This window comes from Orycteropus afer, unplaced genomic scaffold (genome assembly GCF_000298275.1).
Source record: "Orycteropus afer afer isolate SDZICR_OR568_19922 unplaced genomic scaffold, OryAfe1.0 scaffold00134, whole genome shotgun sequence".
Classification (NCBI taxonomy): Eukaryota; Metazoa; Chordata; class Mammalia; order Tubulidentata; family Orycteropodidae; genus Orycteropus; species Orycteropus afer.
Window position 1 is genome coordinate 5,697,418 of NW_006921721.1, and position 12,160 is coordinate 5,709,577.

Consider the following 12,160-nt stretch of genomic DNA (forward strand, 5'->3'; position numbering starts at 1 on the left):
GGTTTGAACCGCCAGCCGTCTGGTTAGCAGGCAAGTGTCTTAGCCACTATGCTACCAGAGCTCCCACGAAATAAGAATAGCAGTATGGTTAAGAAAACATGACTCATCAATATGCTGTCTTCAAGAGACATACCTTAGACATAAGACAAAAATAAGTTAAAACTCAAAGGATGAAAAACATTTATCAAGCAAATGGCAACCAAAAAGAGGAGAACTGGCAATATTAACTTCTGATAAAATAGATTTTAAGGCAAAAACCAGCAAGAAAGACAAGGAGGGATATTATATAATGATTAAAGGGTCAATCCAACAAGAGGACACAGCCATAATAAATATCTACACACCCAATGAAGGAACCCCAAAATACATACATCACAATTTAACAGAATTGGGGAAAAAAAATATTTCACAATAACTGTAGGAGATTTTAATACATCACTGTCAATGAAGGACAAAAAAATGAGAAACTTAACAAAGATACAGAAGATCTGAACAACATAATCAACCAATGTGACCTTATAGATTTATACAAAACACTCCAACCAACACAAGCACAATATACATGCTTTTCCAGAACACATGGAATGCTCTCCAGAATAGACTGTATGTTAGGACACAAAACTAGTCTCAATAAATTAAAATTAAAAAAAAAAAAAGTATAAAGCATCTTCTCAGATCACAATGCTATAAAATTAGAAATAAACAATAGAAAGATGAAGGGGAAAAATCAAATGCATGGAAACTGCTAACACCTTAATTGAAAACTACTGGATAGTAAAAGAAATATGAAGTTAAAAAAAATTCCTTGAATTAAACAAAAATGAAAACACAACATACCAAAATCTTGGAGACACAGCAAAAACAGTGCTCAGAAGACAATTTAAAGAGGTCTTGTGCAGCACATTTATCCAATGTAATACACTGCTTGATTTTTTTTTGACTGCTGCTTCCGTGGGCACTGAACACAAATGCAAGTAAAATGAAATCCTTGATGTTGCTTACTGGTCTAGTTGTGAGAACTTTTGTTTTATGTTGAGGCATAATCCATATTGAAGGCTGTGGTGTCTTCATGACTTCATCATTAAGTGCTTCAACTCTTCTTCACTTTAAGCAAAGAAGGTAGTGTCACCTAGATATCACAGATTGTTAATAAGCCTTCCTCCATTCTTAATGCCACATTCTTCTTCATATAGTACAGTTTCTTGGATTGTTTGCTCAGCATACGAATTGAATAAGTATGTTGAAAGGATATAACCCTGACACACATTTCCTGATTTTCAACTATTTAGTATCCCTTTGTTCTGTATGAAAGACTGTCTCTTGGTTTATGTACAGATTCCTCAGGAGCACAATTAAGTGTTCTGGAATCCCATTCTTCACAATAGTATCCATAATTTGTTATGATCTACACAGTTGAAAGCCTTTGTATAGTCAATAAAGCACAGGTATCTTTCTGGTATTCTTTGCTTTCAGCCAAGATTTATCTGACATCAGCAATGGTATCTCTTGTTCCATGCCCTCTTCTCAATCTGGCTTGAACTTCTGGCAGTTCCCTGTCAATGTACTATTGCAACCATTTTTTAATTACCTTCAGCAAAATTTTACTTGAGTGTGATATTAATGATATTGCTTGATAATTTCTGCATTCTCTTGATCACTTTCCTTTGAAATAGGTACAAATGTGTCTCTCTTGCAGCTGGTTGGCCAGGTAGCTGTCTTCCAAATTTCTAAGCATAAACAAGTCACATCCTCCAGTGCTGTGTGTGTTTGCTGAAACTTCTCAATGAGTATTTCATCAATTCCTGGAGCCTTTTTCAATTCCTTTAGTGCAACTTGGACTTTGTCCTTCAGTATCATCAGTTCTTGATGAGAGAAATGAAATGAATGAATAAAGTTCAGCCTGAAATGGCTGAATATCGACCAATTCTTTTTGGTACAGTGACTCTGTATTCTTTACATCTTTTGATGCTTCCTGTATTGTTCAATATTTTGCCCTTGTTGTTGCTGTTAGGTGCTGTCAAGTAGGCTCCAACTCACAGCAACCCTATGTACAACACAATGAAACACTGCCCAGTCCTGTGCCAGCCTCACAATCCTTGCTATACCTAAGCCCATCATTGCAGGCACTGTGTCAATCCATCTCATTGAGGGCCTTCCCCTTTTTCAATGACTCTCCTTTATCAAGCATGATATCCTTCTCCAGGGACTGGTCCCTTCTTGACAACATGACAAAAGTAGATAAGATGAAGTCTGGCCATTCTCGCTTCCAAGGAACATTCTGGCTGCACTTCTTCCAGGACAGATTTGTTAGTTCTTCTGGCAGTCCGTGGTACTTTCAGTATTCTTTGCCAACACAACTCAAAAGCATCAATTCTTCTTTGGTTTTCTTTATTCATTCATTTTGCCCTTAGAATTCTTCAATATTGCAACTCAAGGCTTCAATTTTTTTTCTTCAGTTCTTTCAGCTTGAGTATCTTCTTTTTCTTTGACATCCCAACTCCAGATCTTTGCACATTTCATTATAATACTTTACTTTGTCCTCTCAAGTTACCCTTTGAAACCTTTTATTCAGATCTTCTACTTCATCATTTCTTCCATTTGTTTTAGGTACTCACCATCTAAGAGCAAGTTTCAGAGTCCCTTCTGACATCCATTTTGGTCTTTTCTTCCTTTCTTGTTTTTCCAATAACCTTTTGCTTTCTTCATGTATGATGTCCTTGAGCGCATCCCACAAACTGGTCTTTGGTCACTGATGGTCAGTGCATCAAATCCAGTCTTCAGATGGTCTCTAATTCAGGTGTGATATAATCAAGGTCATATTCTGGCTCTCATAGACTTGTTTTGATTTTCTTCAGCTTCATCTTACACTTACATAAGGGCAACAGATGGTCTGTTCCACAGTCGGCCCCTGGCCTGGTCCTGACTCATCATATTGAGCTTTTCCACTGTTTCTTTCCACAGATGTAGTTGATTTGATTCTTGTATTACATGTGGCCAGGTCAATGTGCAGTCACTGTTTACATTGTATATTATATGTATTTGCAATGAGTAAGTCACTGGTCATGCAAAATCTATCATGAGATTTCCAGTGTCATTTCTACTGCCAAAGCCATATTTTCCAGCTACTGTTACCTCCTCCTTATTTCCAATTTTCACATTCCAGTCACCAGTAATTATCAATATATTTTGACTGCATGTTTGGTCAATGTCTGATGGCAGAAGCTGGTAAAAATTTTCAATTCCTTCATCTTTGGCTTTAGTGGTTGGTGCATAAATTTGAATAATAGCAGTATTAACTGGTCTTCTTTATAGATGCCTGTTATCCTATCACTGACAGCACTGTACTTCAGGATAGATACTGAAATCTTCTTTTTGATAATGAACGTGATGCCACTCTTTTTTAATCTGTCATTCCTGGCATAGTAGACCATATGATTGTCCAAATCAAAATGGCCAATACCAGCTCACTTCAGCTCATTAATGTCTAGGATATCAATCTTTACATTTCATTTCAGTCAACTTTAAATTTTCCTACATACGTACTCTGTACATTCCATTGTCCTATTATTAACGGATGTTTACAACTATTTCCTCTCATTTTGAGTCATGCCACATCAGCAGATGAAGGTTCCAAAAGCATTACTCTATCCACATCATTAAGGATGACTCTACTTTGAGGAGGCAGCTCTTCCTATTCATATTCTGACTGCCTTCCACCTTGAGGGGCTAATCTTCTGGCACTATATCAGACAATCTCCCTACTATTCCTAAGATTTTCAGTGGCCAACTTTTTTCAGAAATGAACCTGAACACATCTTAATTCCTAGTCTATCTTGGACAAGAAGTTCTGCTGAAACTTGTCCACCATGGGTGACCCTGCTAGTATTTCAAATACTGATGGCATAGCTTCCAGCATCATAGCAACACAAGCCACCACCATATGAAAAACTGACAAGTGGTAGCATTAGCCATTGTACAGATGAAAATCAAAACAACAACAATGGGATATCCTCTCACCCCAGCATTAATAGCAAAGTTCAAAAAAATAGAAAATAACAAATCATGGCAAAGGTGTGCAGAGACTAGAACCATCATACACTGCTGGTGGGACTGTAAAATGGTGTAACCACTATGGAAAATAGTAGGGCACTTCAGTAAAAAAAAAAAAAAAAAGGAAACAGAAACACCATATGATATAGCAATCTCACTACTAAGAATATATCGTAGAGAAATAAGAGCCTTGACATGAATAGATATATGTACACCCATGTTCATCACTGCGTTATTCACAATTACAAAAAGGTGGAAACAAGCTAAGTACCTATCAAAGGATGAACAGATAAACAAACTATGGTACAAACACGCAATGGAATACTATGTAACATTAAAGAATAACAATCTGTGAAATACCTCTTAACAAAGATGAATCTACAGGACACTGCTGTGTGAAATTAGTTAATCACTGCTGTAAGAAATCAAGAAAAGGTTTACATACACAGAAAGAAACACTGTTTAAATGTTACTAGGGGTTGGAGGGAAAGGAATAGAAATCATTAATTAGAAGGTAAACACGTATTAATTTGGGTGATGGGAAAGGCAATATATAATAAGGCGAAGTCAGCACAAAATAATCAAGGCAAAGGAAGACACTGAAAGAAGTGCAGAGGGAAAGGCAAGAAAGGTAAATGCTATTACATACCCAATCCTGTGATAACAGTAATCTACAAGTGGACACATAGATAGGCACCCAAGGTGAACAGGGGTGGGAAGGCAAATGGTACTACATCAATGAATATATGTACTTTTGAGAGAGGATATTTCTATGTATATATTTTCATCTGCTGCAAATATATCCACGAGGATAGTAGAGCATACAGAATGTAAAGTTATGAAAACTTCTTAGTCACATCTTGAGGGAATGAGTTGGTGGCCCTGGGGGATCAGGACTATAGTCCTCAGACACACCAAGGTCAAGTGGCATAAAAAAAAAAGAATGTTCTACATACTACTTTGGTAAGTAGTAACTGTAGTTTTAAAAGCTTGTGTGTGGCCATCTAAAGTGCAAATATTGGCCTCTCTCCATTCAGAGCAAAAAAAAAAAAAGAGAGAAAAGTAAAATCAAAGACACAAGGGAACAATTAGGTGAAAGGACTAATGGACCACATGAACCACAGCCTAAATGATCCTAACACCAGAAGAACTAGATGGTGCCCAGCTACCATTGATGACCACTCTGAAAGGGATCACAATAGGAGGTCATGGATAATAAACAGCAAGTCTTGTTAAAGGAGAGAACTAATGAGTCTGGTTTCTTGAGTTACCACACTGTAATATTAAAATGTTCCACTTTCAACAAAAAAACACAAAGCATGAAAAAAATTAAAAAACAGAATAGTCCATTTAAAAGAACAAAATAAACTGATTAAAACTGTCTCTTACCAAACAAAGACTTTAAAACAACAATATTAAATATGCTCAAAGAGGTCAAAGAAATGTGGTGACAAACTAAAGGAAATCAAGAAAACGACACATGAACAAAATAAAAATATCAATAAATAGATAAAAACTATAAAAAGAAAACAAACAGCAGTACTGGAGCACAAAAGTACCGTAACTGAAATGAAGAATTCACTGAAGACGAAAGACGTAGCAAACTTCAAGACAGGACAATTGAAATGATCAAATCCAAGGAATATGAAAAGAAAAAAAAGATGAAGATAAATGAGCAACATATGCATTATATGGAGTCCTAGAAGGAGAAGAGAAAGGAGCAAAGAGAATATGTGAAGAAATAATGGCCAAAATCTCCAAAGAAGATATACAAATGGCCAAAAAAATCCAATGAAAAGAAGTTAAAGACCATTCATTAGTCATTAGGTAAATGAAAATCAAAAGCATAATGAAATATCACTTCCTATCTAGTGTTGTTGTTGTTACGTGCTGTCGAGTTGGACCCGACTCGTATCTAGTAGCACAGCTATAATAAGAAAAGAAAGACAACAGCAAGAGTTGGTAAGAATGTGGAGAAACTGGAACACTCATATTGCTGGTAGGATTATGAAATGGTACAGCCACTGTAGAGAACAGTTTGGCAGTTCCTTACAAAGTTAAAGACAGACTTACTATAAGACCCAGCAATTCCACTTCTAGGTATATACTGAAAAGAACCAAAGGCAGCAACTCAAACAGACACACTTACACCAAAGGTCACTGTAGCACTATTTACAATAGTCAAAAAGGGAAAACAACCCAAGTGCCCATCAGCAAAATACGGTATATCATACAATGGAATATTACTCAAGTATAATGAGAAATTAAGTTCTGATATATTCTAAACATGGATAGAATCTTAAAAACATCATGTTGAGTGAAATAAGCAAGACAAATACTGTATGATCCTACTTATATGAAATATCTAAAATACAGGCAGTCCCTAGGTTATGAACATCTGTCTTATGGACAAGTACTTGTTCTTTAAGCAGGGCTTCAAACTGGTAAAAAAAAAAAAAAAGGTCCAACAAAATGAAACAGGTACAAACATAAATTTTTATTTGAATGATTAATCACAGTAACCAGAAGGGAAAAAATTACAAATGAAGCCCTGGAATGGGAGATTCTGAAGAAGCATAGTGATCCTTTCAGGAGTCCGATGTGTGACAATGGATTGTTGGCAAGACTATGGAGAGACACACATACAAAGCAACATGGCCTACCACCATCTTTGAGTGGGGCAGCACCATCCCTGAGTGGGGCATTGCTGTTTCTGCTCAAAATGTGTTTTATGTGGTAAATTTGCCCTCACTATGAAATGACTGAATCAGTCCCTACTAGCAACAAATTCTTTGTCACAATCACATTCACTTGCTGCACTTTTAAACTGTCCGTAGCTTTTAAATCACTGAAAAGGCTTGAAGTTTTTTCTTGCATGTAAATAAGGCTACATAAGAACTCTATGTACTTGTTCCAACTGACCTACAAATGCTTTTTTTTTTTTTTAAATTGTACTTTGGGTGCAAATGTACAAAGCAGATTTGTTTTACATTCAATAGCTGATGTACATTTGATTTCACAGCCCTGCTTACAATCCCCAACCATAAAAAATTCTACTCCCTTCTCCTGCCTGTGACTAGCCTCTCCCTGTGCCCTTATCTATGCATTCCTGTCTGTTTCCGTTTTCCCTCTATGTCAATGCTGCCCTTCTGATGTCTCACGGCTGACTGATCTAGGGGTGCATCTCCCTAGGGTAAGTGGGTACATCTCTCTGGGGTAGGTGTTCTGGATGTAGGTCTTTCTACTGTTGAGCTGAGAGTCAATCCATGGAAGTTATTCCATTTCTGGGCCTGAAGGATAATCTGGGGCCATAGTCTCAGGGGTTCCACCAGCCTCTATTCAACCAGTAATTCCGGTCATTTTTGTGTTTTTGAATTTTGTTCCACATTTTTCCTCCCACTCTAACCACCATCTCTAATTCTGATTCCTTTCTGCAGGCATTGGTAGCCAGGCACCATCTAGTTCTGGTCTCAGGGTCATGAAGGCTGAGGACCTCATGGTCCACTGTATCTTTGGACTAACTGCTTCCAAATGACTTTGATTTTCTTTACTGTTCTTTGCCCCAGATGAGAAGAGACCAATAGCTGCATGTTAGATGGCTGCTTGAAAGCTTTTAAGATCCTAGTCGCTACTCACCAAAGTAGGATGTAGAACAAGATTTTTATGTACTATGTTGTGCCAATTAAGCATGATGTCCCCAGAGACTATGCTGACCTACAAATTCCTAAAGGCACAGATAGGAATAGATTTTCTCTGTAAACTTTCACCCAAATCATAATAAAAAGTTTAAAAAAAGATTTAAGAACATCTGAAAATGCAATGCTATGAATTATTTCATAACTTTAAAATCAAGGGTTTCCATGGTTATGTAATAGACATGAATTACCTGGTTTATATATTGTGTATGTTTGAAACGCCAAGCTGAGATCAGCATTCTGAAGGATGTTCAATAATGTTTCAGGGGTCTCTTTGAGCCACTGCTTACGGACATTATTTTCCCTATACCTTATTACAGAACCACCTAGTTGTGAAAAGGTAAAGGTTAGAGCCAAATAAAATAAAATTTTCAGTATGTATCTTTCTAGATCATTACAGTTTACTCTCTCCTAAAACCTATTTTATTAATCTATATGAACAGTGTCATCAAATATCCTTCAGAGTAATATTTAAAAAATAAAAACAACTCTAACACATTAAATAACTCTAAGAAAATTTTCTATGATAAAATAGTAGTATTCAGTCTTACTACCAACCTCTATCATCCTCTGCTATTAAACTGGAGGTCAGGATGGCTGCATTTTGCAAAGCAGTAACAGCTGTCTTAGACAAGTTTTTCTCCCACTGTCGCCTGTGAGGACTTGGTGACTTGGCTTTCTTTGGATAATCTGATTTATTACCTGATTTTAAAATACGAAAAAAGAATGCTAAGCATGTTATCTTACCTACTCATCTATATCTACACATATACTATAACAGTAATATTTTCTTTTCTCTGTAATACTCAGGTCTAGCAACAACATTCTTTCACATCTAAGCAGTAAAGAAAATGAGAACAAAAATTCCAAAATGATAAGGTGCAAAAACCATTAAAGTGACTCCATTAAAAAACATACATAGTCACAAGTCGTTTAACATCTGTAATACATTAAGCATGGAATAGGACGTTATGTGATTTGCACACTGTGTGAACACCCTGTCATAGTCTAGTCTAGTCTTTTCCTTTAAGCATCTCCAAAAAGTTTCATGCCTTAGCAGTGATCCTCAACGTGCTGACAAGGATTTGCTTTTGTGTTTTGTCCTCGATCTACATCATTAGCAATATCTCCATATCTGAAAATAGTTCCTACTAGAGTTTTCATTAGCCTTGTAGCTTTCAGTGGGGCAGATCCTTTAACAGCTTAGAGAATTTTTTCTTTGATTTTGAGGACTGTCATGATGTCAAGTGTGACGTGCCTAAACTGCAAGCAACAGAATTCACCGATTTTCCATCTTCATGTTGCTTAGTAACTTTTTGTTTCACTTCCAAATCAATACTTCTCCTTGGCGTCTTGCTGCTGCTATCACTAGAACCGGTTTTGCTGCATTTGGGAGTTATGATGCACTTCATGGTAATATTTTCAAGAGAAAATTAAACACAGAGATAACGCTACAACACTCAAAGAGATGCACAACATGAGACTATGAGTTGAAGTAGAAACTGTCACAGGGTAAAATTTTTAGACAGAAATTACAGTACATACACAAACCAGTAACACAGGTGTTTATTATGAATATCAAGACATGTATTATGGGTTATAAATGTACTATATGATTGTACACTTGGTAGTACAATTGCTTTGTATACAAGAGACATGAGAAACTTGTTGCATGCGGGAAGCTATTGCATTTGCTGCATTCTGTTCTCCAGTCAGGATTTCTGAACTCTATTATAACCTTATGGGACCCAGATATATATGCAGTCAGATGGTGCCTGAATGGACACTATGCAGTGCACAACTCTATTTACCTCTTATACAATACACAAGAACAAAGCCCCAACAGGCCTCATATATACACTATATGCCATACTTTTTATGGTGGATACTGCAAAAAATCCTACTTCACCTAATGGCTCTTATTGATAAACAATATTCTTTTTGTTACGAAAAATATTCTGTAACATTATATAAATTCGTGAATAAATAAACAAAAATCAACTTGTTTACTTACAACAACTAAGACCTGCTGTTGTTGTTCTTGTTACGTGCCATTGAGTCGGACCGACTCATAGTTCCTCCTCCTTGGTTTCCGAGGTGGTATTGCTATGGAAGTAGATTGCCCAACCTTCCTTCCAAGGAGTGGCTGGTGAGTTTGAACCTCCAGTCTTCTGGTTAGCAGTCAATGCCTTAGGCACTACACTACCAGAGCTCCCTAACTAAGATCTAGTAACATGAAAATCAGTATTCCTTTTATATTACCCAACTCCCCACTTATACAATGATTAGAATTTGAATAATTTACCTTTTTCTTCTCTCCTCAATGCATTTCCAACCAAATTTTTAGTAATTGTTTCTAAATCAGTGTGGCTACATTTTCTAATTTGTTCTTCCCCTTGCTTTAAAAGAGATTAAAAATACAGATTAAATGCTTGAACTGGTATGAAAAAGGTCAACAAATATGTAGTCAATTTAATTTTTTAAATCAATTAATTTTAAAACATTAATAGCCAGAGAATTCCATACATACATGAATGTATGTGTGTGTATATATGTATCATACTCATACTCACTCAATGCCATCAAGTTGATCTGACTCATAGCGACCCCTCCTTGGGTTTCTGAGCAGTATTACTACGGAAGTAGATCGCTATTTTCCTTCCAAGGAGTAGCTGGTGGGTTTGAACTGCCAGCCTTCTGGTTAGCAGTCAAATACCTTAGGGACTACGCTACCAGAGCTCCCATACACACACACATATACATATATATCCATATACCCCCAAACCAAACCAAACCCCCTGCCATCAAGTACATTCCAACTCATAGTGACTCCATAGGGTTTCCAAAGCTAAATCTTTATGGTAGTAGATTGCCTCACCTTCTTCCTGTAGAGAGCTGGTGGGTTTGAACCACTGACCTTCTGGTTATAAGCTAATGCTTTACCTACTGTGCCACCAGAGCTCCATATATATATATATATATACACACACACACACACACACATATAGACATATATATACTTATATATATATGTTGTTGTTGTTGTTGTTGTTGTTATGTGCCGTCGAGTCGGCCCCGACTCATAGCAACCCCTCCTTGGGTTTCCGAGGCAGTATCACTACGGAAGTAGGATTGCCCAACCTTACTTCTATACCTATATATACTTATATGTGTGTGCGTGTGTGTGTATATATACTCATAGCTATGTAACACCCTGCTGTGGAGTCAATTGTGACTTATAGTGACCCTACAGGACAGAGTAGAACTGCCCCATAGAATTTCCAAAGCTATAATCTTTAAGGAAGCAAACACATCTTTCTCTTATGGAGCAGCTGGTAGTTTCAAACCGTTAATTTTTTAGTTAGTAGCCAAGTGCTTAACCACTGCACCATCAGGGTGCCTGAATAGTTATACAGTTATATACATACATATAGGAACCCTGGTGGTACAGTGGTTATGCACTTGGCTGCTAACCAAAAGGTTGGTAGTTCGAACCCACTAGCTACTCCACAAGAGAAAGATGTGGCGATCTGCTTCTGTAAAGATTACCAAACCAAAACTCATTGCCATCAAGTAGATTCCCACTCATAGTGACCCCCACTGGGTTTCCAAGGCTGTAAATCTTTATGGAAGCATATTGCCTCATCTTTCTTGGAAATGCTATGAGACGGTTCTACTCTGTTTGCTTAGGTTGGAATCAATTCAACACCAATGGGAGGTGTGTGACACATATATTTATGTTAAAAGCCATATATATAAATTATTGCAAATAGGAGGAAGACATATACAAAATGATAGAGGTACTTGAGAGATCTTTATTGAAAAATGACAAAAATTTCAATATGGTGTACTGTTTTGGGCTTTTCATGCCAAAATACCCAAATGAGATTATATAATTGTTATATGTGACCAAAATGTTCTCATTTTATACTGTGTTTTCCAAATTATCTAAGCTCTTGATTTCATCAAGTACAGTAACAGATCTAGGCTTTACTAAACCTGTGTATGTCTTGGGAAAGAATGAATGAATATCCAGTGCCTATAATAGTGCCTGCCACATAGGCTCTCAATTATCTGTTGAATGACTCAATACATAAATTAAACAGTAGGTCTTAGGTGGCACAAGGATTTTTTAATTTTTATATGGTGGTTCTCAAGCTTTTCTCCCCACACATCTATGGAACATGTAAGTATCTATCACTTAACAATGGTGACACACTATAGCAGTGACTTCAAAGTCCTCCCCTACCAAGACATCAGAATTTTGGAGGGGCAGTTGTGATTAGTAGCTTTGAAAAGCCACCCAGCACACTGTGGAAAGCAGTATGGTGATTCCTTTAAAAGCTGGAATTAGAAATACCATTTGACCCAGCCATTCCATTACTAGGTATATATCCTAAAGAAATGAGAGCCAG

At 36.9% G+C, this 12,160-nt stretch overlaps 1 protein-coding gene across 1 annotated transcript in view; it reads right to left on the reverse strand.

The window, feature by feature from the left end:
• The window catches only part of NEK3 (NIMA related kinase 3), an 86,441-nt gene that overhangs the window by 3,149 nt on the left and 71,132 nt on the right, over positions 1–12,160 (reverse strand). Inside the window, 3 exon segments of the mRNA XM_007945251.2 lie at positions 7,937–8,071; positions 8,304–8,447; positions 10,051–10,144. Of these exon segments, the coding sequence (XP_007943442.2) occupies positions 7,937–8,071; positions 8,304–8,447; positions 10,051–10,144 (373 nt within the window).